The sequence below is a fragment of the Eutrema salsugineum genome, unplaced genomic scaffold (genome assembly GCF_000478725.1).
Source record: "Eutrema salsugineum unplaced genomic scaffold, Eutsalg1_0 scaffold_9, whole genome shotgun sequence".
Lineage (NCBI taxonomy): Eukaryota > Viridiplantae > Streptophyta > Magnoliopsida > Brassicales > Brassicaceae > Eutrema > Eutrema salsugineum.
This window is the reverse complement of record NW_006256342.1, coordinates 4,603,715-4,627,250: the sequence shown is the minus strand read 5'-3', so window position 1 is coordinate 4,627,250 and position 23,536 is coordinate 4,603,715. Positions and strand designations below refer to the sequence as shown.

General features: G+C 37.6%; 2 protein-coding genes and 3 pseudogenes across 4 annotated transcripts; 1 reads left to right on the top strand and 4 right to left on the bottom strand.

The window, feature by feature from the left end:
* Positions 1 to 473: 473 nt before the first annotated feature.
* On the bottom strand, positions 474 to 6,877 carry LOC112082800 (annotated as a pseudogene).
* Positions 6,878 to 9,599: 2,722 nt separating this feature from the next.
* Positions 9,600 to 10,415, top strand: LOC112082796. Its single transcript, XM_024150313.1, has one exon. It carries the CDS (start codon positions 9,600 to 9,602, stop codon positions 10,413 to 10,415), a length of 816 nt encoding a protein of 271 aa, XP_024006081.1.
* A 1,598-nt stretch (positions 10,416 to 12,013) lies between these two features.
* On the bottom strand, positions 12,014 to 17,489 carry LOC112082794 (annotated as a pseudogene).
* A 176-nt stretch (positions 17,490 to 17,665) lies between these two features.
* LOC112086700 (F-box protein At3g28330-like) lies at positions 17,666 to 20,113 on the bottom strand. Of its 3 annotated transcripts, none has more exons than XM_024155900.1 (2): positions 19,981 to 20,113; positions 17,666 to 19,262 (listed from the first exon to the last, which is right to left on the bottom strand). In XM_024155900.1, exon 2 carries the CDS (start codon positions 19,235 to 19,237, stop codon positions 17,831 to 17,833), a length of 1,407 nt encoding a protein of 468 aa, XP_024011668.1. In that variant the 5' UTR covers positions 19,238 to 19,262; positions 19,981 to 20,113; the 3' UTR covers positions 17,666 to 17,830. The 3 variants fall into 3 exon arrangements, with proteins under 3 accessions (XP_024011668.1, XP_024011659.1, XP_024011663.1); XM_024155891.1 differs by lacking the exon at positions 19,981 to 20,113 and having other exon boundaries at positions 17,666 to 18,762; positions 18,868 to 19,952; XM_024155895.1 differs by lacking the exon at positions 19,981 to 20,113 and having other exon boundaries at positions 17,666 to 18,762; positions 18,883 to 19,952.
* A 1,426-nt stretch (positions 20,114 to 21,539) lies between these two features.
* The window catches only part of LOC112082791, a 4,055-nt pseudogene continuing 2,058 nt past the window's right edge, over positions 21,540 to 23,536 (bottom strand).

Here is a 23,536-nt window from a genome sequence, read left to right as displayed (position 1 = left end):
TATTCTTTTATATATATTTTATAACAATAATATTAAAATTTGGAAAATTTTTTAATTTGGAAATTTTCCTTAAATTTGAATTTGAATGTTGATGTGGACTAATAGAATTGCCCTTTTTAATCATATGTGGACACCTTTAGATGCATTTAGCTTCAACTTTTAAGATAAGTATAAGATAAGATGAAAATCGATTACAAGGACTTCATCAACAATAATATATGTTCAGAAGATTTAATAGCGGGAATACAATAATCGAAACATTCGGAGATTATTCATTACATGATAGAGAGCTCTATACACATTGGGTGGGTTTTGCTTTTCGATCTAAAGCCTACTTCAGCAATCTCCCATTGACACTGACCACTTAACACACTCTCGCACGCATTTCTTCTTATTCACCCCAAAAAGAGAAAGGGGCCAAAAAATATTTAAGCGATCCTCGTTTTCTTTTGAAAAAAAAAAATAATACAAAATCACATAGGACTTTCTTCCTGATTAATAAGCAATGGAACTTTGTATTCATCTTCTTCGTGATGACGAATAGTTTTTATGGGTTTTCTTCTTCCTTTGGATTTTGGTTTTCTTCAGTTTCCTTCAATTGTCCCCAAGACACTTTTTAATACCCAACGCCACCTATGGCTGCTCCTACCACACTGCACCCATCCACCAAAAAAAAAAAAAAAGTCAATACTCATGCATTCTAATCAAATACTAATTAATTAAAAGTTATATTAATAATGAATCTGTTGACGGACCTGCCATAGTGATCCACTACAATAAAACATCTTATATTCCTACGAAGAATTTTGACGTAATATTTGGTAAAAATTTTTTATGACCAATTTTTTTATGCAATTTTGACGAAAAGTAAAAGTGATGGAAAATTGGTAGGAAATTTCCTACCAAATATTTTATCAAAATTTCATAGGATATTTCCTACCAATAACCTATCACACGGTCAAAATTTGAAAGGAAAATGGTAGGGCAAATGGTTGGTAAGTATTTCGTAGGAAATTTTCTACCATTTTTTGACGAAAAATTATGTGTAAGAAAATCGTAGGAAGTTGGTAGGAAAATTTTAACTTTTGATTTGTCCCACATCGATGATCTGAGATCATTTAGATGATGAAGCTGCTCTATAAATAAGACCTTCATCTTCCCTTTAATTAATTTGTTTTTCTTTATATATAATATTGATACTATATATAGTAATAATTGAATTAATAACTAATTCATCTTTTAGTTTAAATATAATTTTATTTTTAATTTAAAAAAAAATATTTATATTTTTACGAAATCTGGCAAAGGGTAGAAAAATGGTAGGAATATTTGAAAATGGAAAGAATGAAACTGAAAGAAAATAGACATAATTTGGTAGGTATTTTCCTATAAATATCCTACCGCAAAATTTTTTCTACTAAAATTTTCGTAGGAAATTTCCTACGATTTTTTTACTTTTTAAAATTTCCGACGGCATAGAACCTACAAAAATATTTGGTAGAAAATTGGTAGAAATTGCCGGTTTCCTACGATTTTCTGATGAAATATATGGTAGAAATATGTGATGTTTTCTTGTAGTATGAAGACTGTTGACGAAGAAGCTAGTGCCAAAGAGTGTTGCCCAAAAGATACCAAAGGGTTTTGAATAATGGCACATAATAAGGTCCTTTCATTTGGGTGCACTTATACGTGTGCACTTGTTCCTATCACACTTCCAAATATTCCCAGCTGGTTTTATTACAAAATCACGATGGACTGTTAGACTCAATTTTAACTGACCACGACATATATCATAATGATTTGTACTGTTTTTTCGCTTTATCGCCGTTTTTTAAAAATAAAATATATTTAATTACCGTGGCGATAATGAGGAAAAGATCGAAGTTTGGTTGGATCTTCTATGCAGTTAAGTTTCTCTCCATAAACAAAGAGAACATTATTAAACATTGAATTGATAAGAGAACATTATTAAACATTGAATTGTCCCGACTATGCTGTAAAACGACACCACTTTCATCACTTGTGGATACTTTTTGACTGTCCCTGTCTGCCAAAGCCATAAACATATTAATCTTAATTAAAATAAAATAACATGCATAACGATGGTTTCAGCACTTGATGGTTTATATTATTTTCGAATACCTGAACAACATTGAAGAGGGAGACAGAGAAAACAGCAGCGGCCAAAAAGATACAGCCGAGGAACCAATTGTCGGGGATGTTGTAGTAGACAAAGAGTTAGGGATTGATTTAAGAGCATTTGTAACGGTAGGTGGGGTTCATAAATTTTTTCCATTTAAAATAATTGAATAAAATCCATTTTCTACAAAACAAGTTTTAATATAGAACTTTTAGAGACAGATTCATGGGAGGTTTATGGTGACATGTCAAAATTCTATTGATTGGTATTTTTTCTCTTTCATCTTCTTTCTCTTTCTCTCTCTTCTTTTCGTTCCACTTCTTTCTCTTTCTCTCTCTTCTTTTCGTTCCACTTCTATCTTCTTTGATCTTCTCTCTCTTCTCAAATTTTTTATTAATTAAAAATTTAAGGTGAACCTCATGAGAAGTTCACCATTGTGAATGCTCTAAGGAAACGCGTTGGGGAAGAAGACGAGGCTGGTCTTATGAAGGGACCTTATACAATTCTTCAACAAATGCTCCGCTTATTGAGATTATTGTACCCATCACTTTAACCCTTGAGCTCGTATATATTTCTCCAATCCATCTTGCTCCTTCTATATATATGCATTGATTTGCAATTATATATTTGAAAACAATTAGGTCTAATTTACATGCAGATTGTGAAATGGTGATGATAGACGATGGCTTACCCGAGAACGAGAGAGAGCAAGAAGGAGAAGGAAGGCATGAGTAATCCCATTGCACATACCACTATGGGTACTGAGCTGAAGGTTAGTCCCACCAATGCCAAGTTTTGGAAAAGAAATACCCGTCACATATTTAAAATAATGTTTCAATGTAATCAGTGCATGTGTTTACATAAATAAAATTATTAGGTACGTTAAAAAGGCATGCAAGTACGTGTGTGCTCGCGCAAGAGGGCGAAATATTGACAACGTCATGCAAGAATTTTTAAATATATTATAATAACAAAAAGAAAACGTCACGATGTTGAAAATACTATAATGTCTAATGTCTAGACCTATAGTTGTTTAAGAGCATGATTATCGGTAAAACTCTTATTGAATTTCTTAGCAAATTTAAATTAATAATTTTGGGTTAAAAAACCTTATTAAAAAACCTAATATTTTGTATAGTTTATTGGTAAACCTTTAAATGAGTTTTTTTTAAAAAAAAAAAACAGTGGAGATGGAAGAAGTCATCAAGTCAACCTCATCTCCTTCAACCTCCTTCCACTCAAACTCATTCATCATATTCGCCACATAATACTCGAGATACAGCATTGTCAATCCAATCCCAAGACAAATCCTCCTCCCTGCTCCAAAAAGGATCATCTTCATCCCTCTAATTCCGGTTATATCCACTTAATTATGTTTCTTTTTCGATGAATCTCTCCGGCTTAAACTCCGTCGGTTCCTCTCAGACGGGCAGATTTCTCCCAATCTCCGCCACATTGAAACTCCCAGAGGGTGTCATTGGAGATCTTCCAACACCACCGCTTTCAGATACGACATCTTTTTCATCTCTTCTTCCCCGATCAATCCTGTTTCTTTATCCCCCATTAGCTTGGTCAAAAATGGTCGAAGATGAAGAATTAGTCAAGAGATTTGTCTTGCCAATGCTTTTGCGACACCTGTCCTCTAAGAGATGGTTCTTAAGAATCCCAAACAAGAGCTGGCTCTTAGATAATTTGGGCTTTAAACATTATTTAATTTTTTTTGACTAAAAAATCCAGTTAAAAATCTGCCATAATAATGGTCTTAGAGCATAATATTGCTGATACTCCTTTTGGGTTTCTTAAGTATTTTTTTATTACTAATTTGGGTTAAGAAACTTAGATAAACACTCTTAGTTTTATCGCTGATACCTCATTCAAGTTGATTTGGTTACAAGTAAGTGTTATTACTACTCACTCTATCGAATTTGTTGCCAACAAGCATCTTAATGCAGTCATGGATATCGAGTAGAGCTCAACCTATTTAGCCCAAACATCTGCTAAGTTAAGAAATGTCTCTCTTTTCGTTACAGCATAAAATGCATCATCATCAAGAATAGTTTTAGAAGTTTTAGGAAGTTTTTACCAAAACACCGTGTCCATCCGAAACTTAACCAGGAGTTTAGTAAAACAGAGAAGCACAGAAAAAAGATGAAAATACTAGTTACCTCTTAGCACGTTTTGGATCGATGAGAGTAAGCTCAGCAAGTTTAGCAGCAGACATGGACTTCTTAGCATCAACAGTGGAATCATCTTTGATGTCTCTACAAAATCACCTTTGCTCGGAAAAGAGATATGCTTTGATAAATCGAAAGGTGAAGGAATCATCTTCTTACCTGAGAATGGCTGAGTGCAGAAAGGGATACAATAGCCCACCATTGCAACCAGATAGAGATGTTATCGACAATCATTAGAACATTTTCATAGAGTAGTACAAGATCATCGACTGATTGCAGCTAAATTTTGAATCTATGCTATAGGCAATGATGAGAGACAAGAGAATTTAAAGTAAACAACCTGAACTAAGCACTGAGTTCTATCATCTTAATCCTCCAAATAAACCCCGACAAAACAATGAACATCTTGTCTAACATATTGATAACTGATCAATCTTATAATTAGCACAATCAGACAATGTTTAGATTATCCAAGCCGTATATGTTCAAGTCATCCCAAAGTGAAAGGTAATTGGAACAAAAGTCAAACCTCGTGATCACAGTCGACGAGAATCAGAGCTCATCGGGAAGATTTTCGGTGGGGAGAATCAGAGCCTTGTTATTGTTATCTCCGCCGTAAAACCCTAAACCCTTGTTACTTCTAACCTTAACCACTCTTCTTTTTCGATTAAGAGCTTTCTCACTCGTCAGAAATCCAATTTTTGTACACACCCATCAAAGGCCATCGCTCTCTCCGGCTATGTCTATGCTCAATGAAGCAAGCTCTCAATCCCAACTTGATTTTGGAGCAGAGGAGAAAGCGAAGAGTCGTCTCGGCCGGAAGAGACGAGCATGGCGACGGAGAAAGCAGGAGTCGTCGAAAGGAAATTTTTTCGTCCAACAAAATCATCGAAGACTGGTGAAATATCTGTCGAGGAAGAGAAAAACGAGAAGAGAAGAAAAACAATTTTCTTTCCTTCAATTGTTTAACCAATGAAATGTGTACACGTAGCAATAAGGATCGATTCTTTTTTCCCAAATAAGAACCGATCTTTGTGTTTTTCTCTTATTTTCTGTTTTTTTATTTTTTTAAAATGCTTAAGAACCGATAATGATAATGATGCTTTTATATTATAACAGAGTAAAATGGCACACAGTTTTGCCGATTTTCGACAGAGGACGTGGCAAAACTGTGTCATTAAATATTTATCAAATATAATGTATATGAATGGCGTAGAGGGTTTCGCAATAGGGATGATGACATATTTTTTATTTTTTATTTTTTATTTGTTTTATTTTAGCTATGTATTGTAAACCAACTGTAACAATCCCATCAATGAAACGATGAACATTTTATTTCTTCTTCCTCATCATGCTCTTTCTTCTCTCATGATAGACATCATATTATTGGTATTGCAAACACACAACATATTTGAAAAAGAAAACACGAACGAGAAGTGGCCAAGGCTCAAGAGAAGATAGATTCTTCGGTTCTGCAAGTGTATCATCGTACAAACAAAATATCAGAACATAATCAAGATTGATTTTGGTGAGGAGAAATTATGCTATAATGTTAAGTATGGACTATGGAACGTAATTCTACCTTTGGTGAAAAAAAGAAAGAAAAAGGAAGAAGAAGAACAAATCCAAAAACATTTGCGAAAACTTCATGCCTATCAAGGGTCATTTTCAACAAAGTATGTGGCAACATTTGTGCAAATATAAATATGACAATCTGGTTCACAAATCTTAAAAACAACATTATATAAAACCGTTATATACACTATACAAGTGATGTTTTGATTTTCTTAAAAATAAACACAAAAATTTTAATATCATATCATATTTTATATTTTTCTTTCTATTTTTCTTTCTATTTCAGATGTTGAAATAAACACAAAAGGTGTCACGTGCAGTCTGGTCACGTGTATATATATATCATATTTTTCTTTCTATTTCAGATGTTGTAATTTTCCATTATATATAAAAAAATGACATGAAACTTAATAATGGTCGAAGACGTGGGGGAGAAAGATAATACGAGTGGTGGTGATCAGATTGGATTGGTGTGGGGTGTGGCTTGTGTGGGAGCAAAAAGCATGTGAACTTGTCGAGATGTGGATGGATCGAGTATATATGTTTGATGTTTCATTGAACGACAAACGTATGAAGACAAAAAACGATATACTTAAAATTGATTTAACAAAAAAAAAATTGATTTTTGTTAAATATAACAACAAGAAGACGAGTATTAAAATTTAAAAATCTGATTCCTAAAAGGCTAAAACACACTCCTAATCAAGGTTCTCACAGCTAAAATTTCATATATTCACCGATTGTAAAGAAAGAAATAAATATAGTGGTATATATCTCTCCATTGGTTAAGTACAAAATGAACAATTAATAGCAGCAGTTTTAGCAAAAAAAAAAAAAAACAATTAATAGCAGCAGTAGCATACATGTGAGGTTTATTCACCGGATGGAACGGGTTTCGTCGCGACTCACCGGATGAAAGGGCAGACTCCTTAGTTTTGCGGGGCGTATTACCTTGACTAAAGCGGTCCTCTCCTCGATCCCGGTGCATTTGATGAGCACGATTAAACTACCAGCTTCTATATTGAAGAAGCTTGATGGTATATCTCGTGATTTTTTGTGGGGAAGCACATCGGAGAAACGGAAGCAACATTTACTCTCGTGGAATAAAATATGCTCTCCAAAGAAGGAGGGAGGCTTGGGTATACGGCGTGCTGGTGATATGAATAAAGCTCTTGTGGCTAAGATTGGATGGCGATTGTCGAGGGATTGTACTAGCCTTTGGGCTCGGGTTTTGCGAGGGAAATACCGGGTAGGAGATTTTGAAGCTTACCGATGGCAGGAGAAGAAGAGCTATTGGTCCCTGTTGTGGAAAGGGGTGGTGATTGGTGTGAGAGAGGTTTTGGCCAAAGGGTATCGATGGAGTCTTGGTGATGGGAAGAGTATCCATTTTTGGGCAGAGAAGTGGTTGGCTAATGAGGCTATAAGTGATCGGGTGTTGGTCCAATTACCAGCGGGATTTCAGAACATTACGGTGGCGGATTTATGGGTTGATGGGCAAGGCTGGGAGATGAACCAAATTGCTCCATATGTTACCGAGTTGCAGAGATTGGAATTAATGGCAGTAGTGGTTGATAAGGTAACCGGCGCGAAGGATATGATGGCGTGGGGAGAAACCAAAGATGGCGAGTTCACGGTGGCTTCGGCTTACTCTTTATTAACCCGTGGAGATGATCAGAAGCAGCCAATGGGGAAGTTTTATGAGCGGATATGGAAAGTGGAAGCACCAGAAAGGGTGCGAGTCTTCTTATGGTTGGTCTCTCATTAGGTGATAATGACAAATACGGAGAGGAAGAGGCGCCATTTTAGTGTTTCAGATATTTTCTAAGTGTGTAAAGGTGGAGTTGAATCTATCTTACACGCGCTTCGGGACTGCCCAGCGATGGAAGGGATTTGGATGAGGTTAGTGCCACTGAGTAAGAGAGGGGTTTTCTTTACGCAGACGTTACTCGAGTGGCTGTTTTCGAATCTTGGAGATTACTCGCTATTGGAGGGGGTTGAATGGGCTACCTTGTTTGCTTTGGGGGTTTGGTGGGGCTGGAAATGGAGATGCGCAAATGTGTTTGGGGAGAACAAGTTATGCCAAGACAGGTTACGATTAATTAAGGACTATGGAAAAGAGGTGACCTTGGCTGCGAAACAGAACAAGGTACGGCTAGGAGGAAGACAGCGAGTAGAGAAGTTGATCAAATGGGAGGCTCCACCGATGGGCTGGTTCAAGGTTAATACTGATGGAGCCTCGCATGGGAACCCAGGAATGGCAACGGCTGGAGGGGTTTTGAGAAACGAAGATGGGGAGTGGTGTGGTGGATTTGCTTTAAACATTGGTCGTTGTTCAGCGCCGCTTGCAGAGTTATGGGGAGTGTATTATGGTTTATACATTGCCTGGGAGAGAAGAGTAGCGTGTTTGGAGCTGGAAGTGGACTCGGAGATGGTAGTGGAGTTTTTAAAGACAGGGATTGGGGACGCGCATCCTCTGTCTTTCCTGGTACGTCTGTGCCATGGCTTTTTATCGAAGGACTGGACAGTCCGAGTGACTCACGTGTATAGGGAGGCTAATCGTCTAGCTGATAGATTAGCGAACTATGCTTTCTCTTTGCCCTTAGGTTTTTCTTTCTTGAATAATGTTCCATCTGGTGTTGAAACGATTTTGAGGGAAGACGTCTCGGGTCCGCCTCTATCGCGTTATGTTAGTATGTAATTGCTGAAGTTTTAATAATAATACTGTGAGAACTTTTCTCCCGGTTCACTACCAAAAAAAAATACATGTGAGGTTTATCTGTCTCCATGTCAGAGAAAGTGATACCGTTTTCTCTCTCGAACCCCTCAAACATTAGCCACACAGATAGCCAAGTTTCTGCCTCTGTCTATGTCTATATATATTTATATGCTCGAATCCACAAGTGAAAAGGAACTAACTTATAAGGAAGGTGAAAGCAAAAACAAACATTCTAAAAGTGTGTTTCAAGTTTATAACTAACTTATTCTGTCCGACAGATCGATGTGAATACCATGTCGAGATAGCTAATGTCTCTATCCGCTTAATTCTAATTAATTAATCTAAAATAATATAATATGATTACTTTATTCTTCATCAGCGACAATGCGACATTATTTGTTCGTCCCCCAGTGAATTAATCACGCGTCTCATGCAATAATCCCATCGCATCCTTATACTTTATATTTTGGGGGTCAAACATCATTTTCTTATACTTATTTATGGGATTTAACAACGTAATCTTCTTTCTATATGCTCATGACGCTCCTCGTCTCTTATTTATTAACTTAGTTTACACCACTTTTCCCATTTTTCAACCATACAATGACGTTGACATCCTTGTATTTTTTTATCCGTATATAAATTATTGAACATGTACTGTAACCAAAATTTTCTGAAACTAGTATTGCACTCAAATGAACGCGCGTACTTTTACTCCCGTACCAGCCAGTATCACTATTTATTATATTTTTTTCTTTTTGTAAAAAAAAAGTTGCCATGATTTGTGAAATTCATGACATATGAATATAAACAATATGGTGTAAAAAAATCAATATAAGACATGACAAACTGGTGATCAAATAAATACGTACAAAATACCTATTACAAGAAAAATACAAAAATAGTTTTGTGAAGAGTTAAAGAGGATGAGAAACCTGTGCTCTTTCTCAGCTTCGCCCCCTGGCCAAGCAGTTCTTGCATTGTGAGATCGGCGATGGGAGCCAGTGCTCTTTTTGGTTTGACATGCTCGTTGGGTCCGCTTTTTGATCACATGGGTCAGGATGGTCCCCGCAGGATGGGTATTCCTCTGCAGAGCAAGGTTATTGATGCCTGTCACAGTGGAAGCTGGAAGCTCCCGGGGCCTAGATCGAGACTTCCATCTCTTGTTTCTGTGCGTCAAACGCTGATGGTTACCCCTACTCCGAGTATCTTAGGTGGGCCGGATGTTTACCTTTGGGAGACACCGAATGGATGGAGAAGCTCCTTCTCATCTTCGAAGACTTGGGAAGCTATCAGACCTTCGGGTGATGCTGTTGGATGGGAAAAGCTTGTTTGGTTTAAGGGACATGCCCCCAAACATGCCTTCACCTTCTGGACTGCTCAGAGGAATCGATTGCCTAAAGCCAGGCTTGTAAGATGGGGTGTGAGCCCAAATGATCTTTGCTGCACTTGTGCTCAGGCTGCAGAAACTCGTGACCATCTTTTGTTGAATTGTGATTTCAGTTCTCAAGTTTGGAGGAGAGTTATGCAAAAATTGGGCCAACCCTTTTTCTCTTTCGTGGATTGGTCCCATTTCATCTCTTGGCTGTCTCGCCGAGCTGCTTCGGCTCCTAAGCTCCTTCGTCGCCTTGTTTCACAGGTCGCCGTGTATTCTATCTGGCATGAGCGTAACGTCAGACTTCACGCTGGTATTGCTTCTACCCCTGTCTCACTGATGAAGCTCATTGATCGACAGGTCAGGGATATCTTGCTCGCTCGCAACAGGAAAAAACCGACTTCTTTGTTATCTCTTTGGTTTACTTATAATTAGTTTATGTATGTATTAGGCTAATTCTCCTCTATATTTTGGGCTTTTTACTTTTTTGGGTCCAAAATGTATTCTCTGCTGTGCCAGCATTGTAACGTTCCGGTTTTGATATAAATTTACATTTTATCAAAAAAAAAAGAGGATGAGAAAAAATAGAAGCTTCACGCAGTTCTATTTAGTCTAAACATGAAGCAAAAATAAAAAAAAAGATTATGAATAATGATGGTAGGTGATCGATAAGCAACTGCTAATTATAAATAAACTATGATAACCACGAATCTGGTGGATGAAGCATCGGGATTACCTCCATCATTATTTATTACAGTTTTTTACTTTGCTTTAATCTCTTTTAAACCCTCTTTCGGATTTTGATTAGGACTCACGGGGACACAAAGGGACGGAATCTTAAATATCAGCATGTAAAGACATTCATCCTTCAATTACTATCTTAATTACTTATTATATTTTTAGTTTGGTACACACGTTCGCCATTAATTGCCTCTCTTTTTTATCACCTGCATAAATATTCACACCCCTTTTTTTGGATACACTTCACCAGCACTTAATTAATCAAACAGAATGTTCATTAACGATTGTGTTGTATTGTATCCGCACACGAGGTTACTTTAGTAAATATGTCTAGGTGGAGCTCGGAGATTCTTGATTAAATAGGGGTGATATTGATGTGTATATTTTGAGGTTGTTTGAACGAGGTAAACTTAGCGAGGTAAGAGTTATGATTATAAGTCTCGAGTATTTTTGTCTCTATCTCAGATTACGGATCCCGTAATAAATGAGGTTACATGGCTATTTATAGTGTCGAAATTAGGTTACATTTCGGTCAGAATAGCTTGGGCGGTCGGGCAGGTAGACCTGACCGACCGTCTATCGGGATGTCGCGCTGGCGAGCTGTTTCATCTGCGTCGATGTGGCGAGCTGCTCTTTTTACGTCGACGCGGCGAACTGCTCCTTTGATGTGAGAGGCTCATCTCTTCGAACGACTTCGTTTCGGCTTTATGAATGGGCTTGCTATTCTTCGATCTCGTTGGGCTTCTCTAATCTGCTAACGGGCGTGGTCGAAATTACAAAAAAGGGACTGTGCTCAGCCCACCTACAACAGATTGGGAATGAAACTGAGACAGGAAAAAAATGACATTATGTATTGACATGATTCGCAGTTAATTTAATTTTTAGGAAATGGACTGATTTAATTATATATATATATATATATATATATATGCGCATTCATCTGGGTGTGTGTAATGTGTGTAATAAATAGGCGCATGTAGATCATGCGGGCGTAAGTAGGAATAAAATCAGAAAGACTTTGCTCTATTTTCAACTAGTGTTAAAAGTGAAGGATCCTAGTTCTAAATTATTAAAAATCAGAGGCATATATAATATTCATTCATATTTCATATCTACCTATTTACAACATATTTTATTCATAATACTCTTACCGTCTTACAAACATGTGATCGTTATGTAAAGGATAGATTTTTAACATTTATTCTTAAGAAAATCAAAAGAAACAAGAAGTTTGAAGGAAGCATATTTTTAACATTTATTCTTAAGAAAAATAAAAGAAACAAGAAGTTCGAAGGAATATTCTCAACAAGAGAAACTATAACCGGTTTTGCAAGAGTAACAAATTTTTACCCACAAATCTATATTCCTATTATCTAGGCTAACACTCTCAATATTCTTCCAGATAATTTCTTCTAGAGGAAACATTTGGGAGTAGAATCTGATAGATGTTACGAGCGTACGTGTTGAGATGCTGTCATGAAGTGTTGTTCTTCTACCATAGCGAAGGATATAGCCAGTGTCAGCATCTTCAACTGGGTCGAACAGTTCCTCTGTTAAAAGTCTGGCTAAAACAGCTAAGATATTAAACCAGATTATACCATAGGTACCCGTACTGATTGCTGTTTCTTGAAGAAGAGATATGTCAAAGAGAAGTTTTGATGCTGCTCCAACATGTGCTTTTAACTCATCCTCACCAATCTTTTTGATCTGCTGCATCCCTGGAATCCAGAATTCTTCCATTGCTTCAGTAAAGAAGGAGGGATTAACTTGGTTCATAGTCGACTTTATATAACTGGGTCCGGTAACCATCACGAGATTTGACATGAAGACAAGCATATAGTTCTGAAACTTGGCCGTCGTATTGTCTTGAAGGCATTGGGATAGATGACTCCATACACGCTTCATGTCAATCTTACTGAAGTCCACTTCTTCAAAAAAAGTGAGAAGAAAATCAAAGCCCAGCACTTGCTCATGAGTTCTTGGAGATGAAACTAGCTTCTCGAACAACCCCAGCACTCGATTCAACCCATCGTCTTGACTATACTCGTGGCGTACATCAGGAAGTGTAGACTGAAACATACGGACAAGAGCTATAAGATTCCCGCTTCCCTTCTGTCACTCAGTCGAGAGGCGCAGCGAAAATATCTTATTGATTTGTGGTGAGAGCAATGGTGTATTTAACTCGAGAAGCTGACTCAGCAACTGAAATGCATAAGGCAAGAACTCTGTGATATCATTGTCTAAAATGATCTTGAGGCTCGGGAAAAGACTCATTTCAAACGCAGATATAAGAGAAACATCGCCTTCACTCGCCCGTCGAACAAGTACAGCTATAGACTCGAAGAGACCGTGGTTATATGCAGAGTTTTTCGGATATTCCAAAGATTTACTCAGAAGGGATGTCAACCCCGCGAAGCAACATCCAGCCACCTCACTGCTGAACTCGGCAAGACCAAGGACACGCATTATGCACCTCATAATGTATTGATTTTCCTCAGATGTTGTCAACTTCAGTGCATCAAACATGCTCGTCATCAAGTCCACCAAAACCAGACTTCTAACACCAGAAACATACCTCTTTACACGTTCGTCCTTCACAAGTAGGAGATTCTCAATGCTGATCGCAGCATACGAGTGAAGCACCTTTGACTCTGCTTGAAGGAACCGGGTCAGGTCCATGACCAAGGGAATTGCAATAGGCTTTGGAAACGTGCTAGGTATATGACTAGGAAACACCATTAAGAACTTCAAGCACCCTGCCTTTAGCATTGGAAAACTGTTGACTTCTAAGCTATGCAACTCCGGGAGAATAGCGGCTGAAAAGAAGCTTTGAACAAAATCTGTAGACACAGATGCACCAGAGAGACGACCAATTCAATTGCACAAGCCTTATCTTTCCACTGTGCAGCCGGGTTTGCTGAAAATGAACTACAAAACCTTTGTAACTCAGGAATGAGTACATCCATTACTTGTGTTCTGTAATTTTTCGCAAGTCCTTTCAGTAGCTCAGAAGCCATTCTCCTTCTCGTGTCGAAACCACTTCCCTCCATGTCTCTACGGATAAACTCTATGTAGTCCATCACGAAAAAATCTTCATCTTCTGCTCTCCAAAAAACCATGGGAATCACAATCCTTAGGCAAAGTGCTCTTATCACATTTTCCCCAGCATAAAGACCACGGTGACCACTTGTGCTCACGGTCGTAAAAAACTTTAATGCTTTCGTAGCTACCTGATCCCTGCTAGGAGAGTTTGACACAGCTTCGAGTAGTGTAGAGATAGTTACTGCAAAACCATTCAGAAAGTTATGGAAGGCTTCTTCGTGTTTCTCCACCAAACAATTGATGTTAGAGAGAACAGCAGACCGAAGTTCGTCAGAAATATCAAACTCATCAACTGTGCCATACTGTGATACTAAATACTTGCTAAACGCTGTCATCCAGATCTCCATATGATCCCCGAAAGAGTCTGGCAGATACTCAGAGTAGAAAGAGTAAAATATATTGCAGCATAACGTCTGGGACTCAATCAGTATCTCTGTTGGTAATGAATAACGCAGAGCATTATCAATCAAAGTATCCGTGTTCTGAAACAACTCTAAAAGCGGAGTAGCAAATTTATCCCGGCAATACTCAAAATCAAGGCGCAGATCATCGTTTATAAGTTGACACCTAAACTTTTCGAATATGGAATTAGCGAGTCCAAGAATAGCATTGACGGAGGTATAATCGACGACGAGCTCAGCTTTTTGAAGGCGAGAGATAAGATCGGGAAGAAAGGAAGGCCAAGATTCCAGAAAATCGTGCTTACCAATGATGGATAATGATTCAATCAACTCGCTTTGGATACCAGAGGGGAAATAAGAGTCCATAAGGGAGACGATGAGTGTCTTGATTGCTTGTTTCTCCGAATCCACCATCGGCGAGAAATCAGATTCATCGTCAGGAAGCCACCGCGAACGTAGATGGTTTTTAAAGTTGACAGCAGCGGCGTGACGGATAAGTTCGTCGACTAAGGGCTCAGCCACCAGTCGGAGGACGGCTAAGCCGTAAAAGGACCGATCGGCGGCTTCGGATGTCGACGAGATTCCTGATTTTCGGAGAGCGTTTCACGAAAACATCGCGAAAGAAATTGGAGATTCACCATCTTTAACTGAGATTTAGGGTTTCACTCTCTCTCTGAAGCAGCAAGTAAGAGGAATAAGAGGGAACTCAAGTTTCAAAGAAGACAGAATTTTCCGTCCCAGCGAGAGTCGGGTTAACGGAGCCCCGGGTTAACGGGTCTGGACCGTGTGGTCAATACCCGAGAGTAAAAATAAAAAACATTATTGATATTTTTGAAGCTAAAAAAAATGTAAATTTTAGACCACCTTGCTCTTGAGTTTTTTTTTTTCTTCTTATCTTGTGTTTTTCTTATTAAAAATAATTGAATGTTCGTGTTGGGCTTTCTATCGAGTTCAGTCCAAAAAGCTAAAATCTCAAATATAAAAATTCAGGCCATGAATATTTGAGTAGTTTTTGAATTTTGGATTTTGGTTTTTAACTTTTACTTTTTGGTTTTCAGATTTTGGTTTTTGAATTTTTGGTTTTTGCTTTTGCAGTAGATTTTAGTTTTTTTTTAAAAACTGAATGTTGTTTTATTTAGTTTTTTTTTGTTTTTATCTCTCTATATTTTTAATAAAATCTATGCTATAAAATAAAAATCTCATTTTTAAAATTATCAAAAATTGTATACATAATATGGTTTTTCTATACTTTTTATAAATTTCTTATAGATAAAGTTTGTTAATGCGTTTTCTATTACTAACATAACAGCTCACAAAATTTTATAAATAATAAAAAAACTTATGAATAAAAAATAGTTAACTTATAAATAAAAAGTTGGTCTATTTAAGTTTAAAAAATTGATTATTTTTGTATTTTTTATACTAAATATTAGATGTTAAAATTTATCACTTTTTATTTTGTGTGTTTTTATTAAAATTCATCGACAATCTGTGATGAAAAACTACAAAAATATAGATTTTATTTTTTGTTTAAAAATAGGTATTTATTTTCAGAATCCAGTTTACCAAGTTAGGGAACCAAAATCTTAATTGGATAAAAAATTGGTTTTTTGAAAAACAAAAGTCAAAAACTTGCCGATGTTTGCGAATCACAGAAATGTCAACTTCGATATAAGATAGAGAATGTGAAGAGCTGAGATCGCAGGAACGATATGCGGAGAGCTTCTACAAAGCAATCAAATGTATTAGATTAAAATTCCGATGTCTTCACACTCTTTAGATTTTCATCTTCTATTCTTGGAATACATTTAATAAATCGCTCATTCATCATATTTTCTGATATGTGTTCATTTCAACGAAAATCTAACTTCATTCTTGTGTTTATCATCAATCTCACAGACACTTGGATATGATCGTAGTCTAAATCCTGAAATTTAATAAGAGCATGAATGAAAGTTTTATTATTTTCACAAGAGATATCCATAAGTAAAACAGTTACTAAATAAGATGTTTCTTTGTTACCAAGAAAAAAAAAAGATGTTTCTTCTAACAATATAAACAGAAAAATATCGTGGTCCAATTGGCATAATTAAACAAATCATAAATATGTTGTCAACAGGGAGATGGAAAGCTGGTGAACTTTAAAATTTCAGTATGTAAATCGATTTTCCATCTTTTGTTTGTTTGGTATCTAATTTATTTTTATTTTTTGGTCAAATGTATCTAATTTATTTATGACCATTATTTTTAGCAATGAAATTCAACATTTCTTTGAAGACCCTTTAAGTTTAACAATGAAATTCAACATTTCTTTGAAGACCCTTTAACAAAAAAAAAAAAAATTAAACATTTCTAATAGATGAAAAGCTTATGTGTCATATAAAAAAAAATGAACAATTGGTATGGTATGATAACATTTAAAAGTTTTCTGCTTTGTTTTTTTTTTCATAAGCGATTACATTAATAGTGAACTGGTATTTCTTCACCTGATTTAAAATTTCAATTACACTTGGCCGTTTGGTTGTCGTTTCACACAAGCAGATGCTGTAACGAAAGCAGCGTGGATTGTTCGAGATTTTGATGGTTACTACAAAGAAGCAGGACCGAGCATGAACAATGTTGGAAGCTGAATTTCAAGCGCTTCTCATGTCAATGCAACAGCTGTGGATAAGGGGATACAGATTGGTAATATTTGAAGGAGATAATAAAACTGTGAAGAAACTTGTTAGTGGGGACAAGAAGAATTTTGCAGTTCACAATTGGTTCGTATATATTCAGTATTGGCAGAGTAAATTCAGGATTGTAGAGGCTGTATGGGTGCCTCGAACTCAGGAATAAAGCGGCAGATTGTTTAGTCAAAGAACCATTGTTTAATCAAACCACGTTTTGTATTTCATCATTATGTTCCAGAACTTCATGAGGACATTAGTCGATGGACCTGTTCCACCAGGTCAAGTGATGAGATCTTTAAGAAGCATGAACATTACGAAACGCCCATTATCTGTTCAAACATCCATTCAATTTAACCAAACACCCCTAATAACCATAAAGTTTGAAGAACCTAACATCCAAGTAGGTAGATGTTGATGGTGGTGCTTGAGATTTTGCTAGGTGTAGAAGCGTTAGATAGAAAGAAACGTAGACAAGTGGGTTGTTAAAGGCAGAGCCAACAATTTTTTGATGAACCGCTCACACATACCTCTTTTTTCCTATGAAGGGATGATGGCACACTTCCTCCGTGATATTGGTGGATATTGGTGGACATGTTATGAAATTCCATGAGGATTTTCTCATGCCTTCAATTGAAATTAGAATATGTTAAATATATATATCCAAGATATTGGTCGACATGTTATGAAATTCCAGTCATTACCTTTCAAATTCTTTTCATGCGCTTGGAAGTTCTAGTTTGCATATGCTTCTCAATAAATGCAAATGACATACAAAAACGAGTAAAACAATCTTTATGTAGGAATATAAATTAGTGAGTAGCGCTAGGTGAAATAAACAAAAAGCAAGAAAGCAACAAAATAAGTTGAAAACATGAGAGACACCTTTTCCGAGGAGCAGAAAACAAAATGATAGAAATAACACAGAGCACGAAAATTAGATTCGACATATGTTATCATCTTGAGTTCCTATATATGTAGGCACGACTTGCAAGGAGGGAACAAACTGCGAAAGGCACGAACGTGGCTCGAAGCAGAAAGTATCTTCCTTGTATACGACACAATCTTTTGAAAAAGGGTTAGAAGTGCGGTGCTTGAAGACACCATCTTTATGAGTTCCGTAAGATTTTTCATTTGTCCGAAGATTACAAGCGAGGAAACATTTGCGGTCTAAGTCCCATAGGTAGATGATGTCGATATCAAAATAGTTGACTGCCATTGGAACACAGTAACGGCCAAGCCCTAGACAAGCCATGTTGATTTCCCATGCCTTTTCCCAGCTCCAGGAATCACACTTGAGCCTCCAAACCCTAACGTTATAACTCTTGACCTCCTCTATCAATCCAACATCAATAAGCACAAAATATCCCTGCGAGGTGGTGCAGATCATCCTACCGCATGGAGAGGGGCAAAAACCTATACCGCATGGGGATTCAGGTGGAAGCCACCGAGTGCCTTGCATCCTGGTGGGTAGGTATATGGCTCGAACTTCATCATCATGAGAGAAGAAATCATGGACAATAATACGGCGGGAGTTATCAAGCCAGTGAAGTTTCCCATCCAAAGAAACGGGATTGGATATATTGACCATGGAAACACCATGACCAGGACAAGAGACTTGTTTAACACTCCATTCACCCGTATCCGATGAAAAAATCTCAATTTTCCATGTTAGGAAATAACCCAATTTTAGAGCATCGATATGTATCCGAACCACCTTGTAACCTAAGAGGGCACCATTGTGCATTCGCGTCACAAGTCCCGAATCGTAGAAGCCACAATCCCGAGAAGGAGGAGGGAGTTGAATCCATTGTGGCAGCACTGGATTCCCAATGTAGTTACGTATCATCATCATCATGTCCTCCTCCTCTAGAAGACGCAGCAAAACCAATCCATCAGTGCAAGCCACAACACTAATCTCTTTGATCTTATTATTTTTTTGGGTGAAACCACTCGCAGAATAATAAGAATTACCATGCGATGACTCACGTGGTAGATCGAGTTTCACCTCCTCCAAACTAGAATGTACCGATCTATGATCTCCGTGAAGGATCGACCAATTAGAACAAGAGGTTGATCTGAAGTTGATATGGTAGAGATCGCGGAAGAATGCAGATTCCGTAAGCGATTTCCATTCTCTACACACTAACTTGAATCTAACGACACTTTGCGGCCGTAATCTCGCCATTATGTTCATCACTATTTCCTCTGGAAGATCCATATCTGTCTCCTTCGTTTTCTTCCTATGTCTTTTGATCCCATCCCATATATCATTTCCATTAGGATCAAGCGAGGCAGATGGTTCAGGAAAGAATATTGACGTCGTAGCAGAGCTGGCCACCATGACGAGGAGATAGCGTTCAAAGACACTGACACCAAAAAAAAGAACCAAAAAGTCAGCGAGTGCCATTAAGTAGATACGATGTCCGGTTAACCAGAAAAATGTCAAAGGTAAAAAAAAAGAGGCTTGCATAAAATAAGGAACACTAAGGAATTCTCAAACACACACACACAAACCAAAATCACAAATTTTCACTGTAACAGAGAACAGGAATGAGCAAATTCCCAGTAACTTCAACGAGCTGTATCCGACACTCGAGACATGGAACGAATCTTTAGGTTGTCACAACATAAACTATCAAAATTCCTAACTGCAGAAAACATCCCCTAGAGCATTCACAACACTGTCCCCTGATGCTCAAAATCTATATTTCATTGCAAGCATTCAACATTCGCAAAATAGATTCCCAAAGTTGTAGGGGAAACCCTTTTGACGCAGACAAGAAATTAAAAATAAAATACAAAGCCAGATCTGAAATCCAAACAACAAAGAACAGAACAGAGAATAAGGTGAAACCGAGAAAAGCAGATCGAAGAAACACCCAAAAAAAAAACTAAACACAAATTGCTTTAAACAAAAGAAAAAGATAACCCGAACATCATAAAATTCCGACAAGCATCAAACTGAAAGCAATTAGATGACACTTGGACGGAAATAATGTAAAACTGTGGTTCCTGGCCTGGTGTTTACAGGCTTTGGTCCCAAAAAAAAAAGAAGAAAAAAGCAATCAGATGACAAATCCGAACCAGCGATGAAGATATTCAGAAGGCAGAAACGGAAAGAGAGATCCGGAGTCTCCAAAGTCCAAACCTTCAATTCTTCTCTAAATTGTCGTTTTTCGCCAATAATTTGTTTAATACAGTACTTGGTTGATCTTGGTCGATATTTTTTTATTTGTGTTTAGGGTTTTATATCTTTTTATAACTTATTTTCTTTTTAGTTTGACCCATAAAAAAAACTTATTTTCTTCTTATTTTTATCATTGGTCAACAAGTGTAATCATAAAATAATTAACCAAACACGAAATCGAAAACTTATTTCCTATTAAAATTTGGATATACAATTCTTTTTCACAAAGCAATCCTCAAATAGGCAAGTGGACGAGGAAAAAAAAAGAAAAAAAAAAGAAATAGGCAAGTGAATCGGACTGACTCGGACCGCAATCTGCAGTTCTGCGCAGCCCGTATAGAAAGAATTAGAGATTTACTTTTCATGTCTAATTCAGTACTGTAGTATTGGATCCGTACTTCGTACGGGAAAAAAAATTGAAGAATAAATAGGTGAAAAATTAAACATGAAATATTTTGTACTATTACTTAGAACTGAAACGTCATCTAATTTTTTGTACCATCTCCTTTTGAAGATCAGTCACCATCTCTTTTTGCTTAATGACGCTTGTTATTTCTTCGTTCTCAAACTAAAGAAATTACAAATAATATAATATATTAGTTGCGTTCTAAAACATTGGGATATTTAATGTAATAATCCTTAAAAATTGTAAAGGTAATAAGTCTTAATAGTTTCAATTGTTACGTGGAGAAATTAAAGTCCTTTGAGCCAAGTGCAAGCTTCAATTTGATGAAAGTTTCAATAGTTTCAATTTGATGAAAGTTTTGACCATTAAATATTTTTTTTAGACGACTGACCATGAAATCTAAAGACGAAAGATCCACTTTCGTTGTTGGCTGATGAGTCAATTTCTCCACCCAAAAAAATAAATACAAACATTGAGTTATATATCCTTATTATGTCTTCTGAAACTAATGGAGTTCTTATTTTCCATTCTTTTTCTGAGTATGACTATATTTCCATAGCTTGTTCAACTTGTAGAAAGAATTTAAAAAAATATCAACCTGATGAGAATAAAAAAATAGTCATAAACCTGTTTTGCTTCTTTCTTTTTTTATTTGCTACAGTTGTTGAATATAAAACATCCAAAAGAACTTTAAAAAAATTAGGGAACACCAGAATTAGATCAAAAACTAAAAAAAATTATGATTAAGAGAAATAGAGAAAGAATCGATGGAGAAGAAGAGAAACAGAGAGAGCAATAGAGAAAAAAAAATAGAGAAGAAGAGAAAGAGAAAAGCAAATAGGAACAAATGAGTTAGTAAATAGGACAAGATGAGTTAATTGGGAGACGAAGCAGATTGAAGTGATATAGGAAGGAAGTTGGCAGTTTTAAGAGATCATGGGACATATGGTGACTTTAAATGAGAAACTGTAGTTCATCGTAAAATTTTTTTTTTTATTAAAACCGGGGGCAGAGCCCCCTTAATTTATTAAAAATCTAAAAAAAAATCAACTACAAACGAACATCTCTAGGACGGGCAAAACCGCTCTCATCCTCTAAAACAATTGACTGAACACCTTCTAAAGTAAAGTTAAACATATGAAGACCTAACGGTAATGAAAACGCATAGCTCGCTAATCCATCGGCAAGACGATTAACTTCCCTATACACGTGAGCAATGCGGACTGTCCAGTCCCTTGATAGATAGCCATGGCACAATCGTACCAGGAAAGACAGCGGGTGTGAATCATTTATCCCTGTCTTCAGAAACCCAACTACAATCTCGGAATCCACCTCCAGCTCCAAACGCGTGATTTGTTTTTCCCAAGCGATGACCAGTCCATAATACACTCCCCAAAGTTCCGCCAATGGGGCTGAACAAATACCGATATTTAAAGCAAACCCTCCCCTCCATTTTCCATCAACGTCTCTCAATACCCCGCCCGCTGTAGCTAGCCCTGGGTTACCGCGAGATGCACCGTCCGTATTGAGCTTCACCCATCCTTCACTTGGAGGTTTCCACGCGATCCATCTCTGTTCGGTTGTCGTTCTCCTCTTACTCCCATGGACTAACGAGTGCGCCACCGTGACCTCCCTAGCTAGATCACGTAAAATTTTTACCCGATCACGCCATTTCTCTCTCCTCCCAAACACATCTCCACATCTCCATTTCCAACTCCACCAGACCGCCATCGAGAACAGAGTAGCCCATAAGCTTCCATCGGAATCCGTCGCATCTCCTAGATTACCATACAACCACTCGATCAATGACTTAGAGAAAAACGCTCGTCTCTGGCGAAGAGGAACTAAACGATTCCATACTCCAACCATTGCCGGGCAGTCTCGCAACACATGGAGAATGGACTCATCACCCCCTTTACACACTTGACACAAGCTTGTATCACACAAATGTCGTCTATATCTCTCCACATTTGTCATTAACGCTTGTTGAGTAACTAGCCAAGGGAAGACCCGAACCCTCTCAGGCGCGATCACTCTCCATACCCGCTCAAACAATCTCTCTAGGTTTGGTCTTGGTATCTCATCTCTCGTCAATAAGGAGTATGCGGATTTCACCGTGTACATTCCGTTAGATTCCTCTCCCCAAGATATCCTGTCCAATGATCCCGTCATATTTACCACCACCACCGATGCAAGCTTAAGGGTCACCTCATGTGACACATATGGTGCAATACGATTTAAATCCCACCCCATTCCATTTGTCCATAGCTCACAAGCTCGAGCACCCACCTCTTGGAACGGTAACCCACCTACTACCACCTCCGTCAAGGGCCTGTTTAAAACCCATTTATCTGTCCAGAATCGCACTTCCTGCCCGTCCCCGAGAACCCAGGTAACACCCGGTAACACCACCTCTCTTAGCCCCAATCTCACACTCCGCCACGTAGACGACCAGGTACCTTTCGGCACCAGCCAAGTTGTATCATGTATATCCCGAACTTTATACTTATGCCTTAGCACCCGTGCCCACAAACTGCTTTGATCATGTAAAAGTCGCCATCCCACTTTCCCCAGTAAGGCTCGGTTCATTGATTTCGCTGAACGGATACCAAGCCCACCTTCACGTTTCGGTATACACACTATGTCCCATGCAATAAGATGTTGTTTCTTCCGCTCAAGAGTACTTCCCCAGAGAAAGGCCCTCGACACCCGATCAAGCTTGTCCAGTATGCTCGATGGTAACATAATTATGCTCATATTATGAACAGGAATAGACCCAATGACCGCTTTCGTCAAAGTTACTCTTCCAGCTAAGCTCAGAAACCGACCCTTCCACCCAGCCAGTCTCGATGTGACCCTCTCCAAATTCTCACCAAATGTGTCCTTGTTAATCCGTTTCTGCAGGATTGGCATTCCCAGGTACTTCCCCAACTCCTTAGTGGCTTCGATACCACTTTCATCGCTTATGAGCTTTGCCAAATCGCTATGTACATTCCCTGAGAAAAATATCTTTGATTTTGCCAGGCTGACTTTCTGCCCCGAAGCTA

Excerpts from the sequence above, each read along its gene's own strand:
- LOC112082796 (XM_024150313.1), top strand. The coding sequence starts at position 9,600 with ATGGGAGCCAGTGCTCTTTTTGGTTTGACATGCTCGTTGGGTCCGCTT.
- LOC112086700 (XM_024155891.1), bottom strand. The coding sequence starts at position 19,366 with ATGCAAGCCTCTTTTTTTTTACCTTTGACATTTTTCTGGTTAACCGGA. Across the intron at positions 18,763-18,867 it reads ACCACGTGAGTCATCGCATG|AGGAGGAGGACATGATGATG; the intron begins GTAATTCTTATT and ends TGCGTCTTCTAG.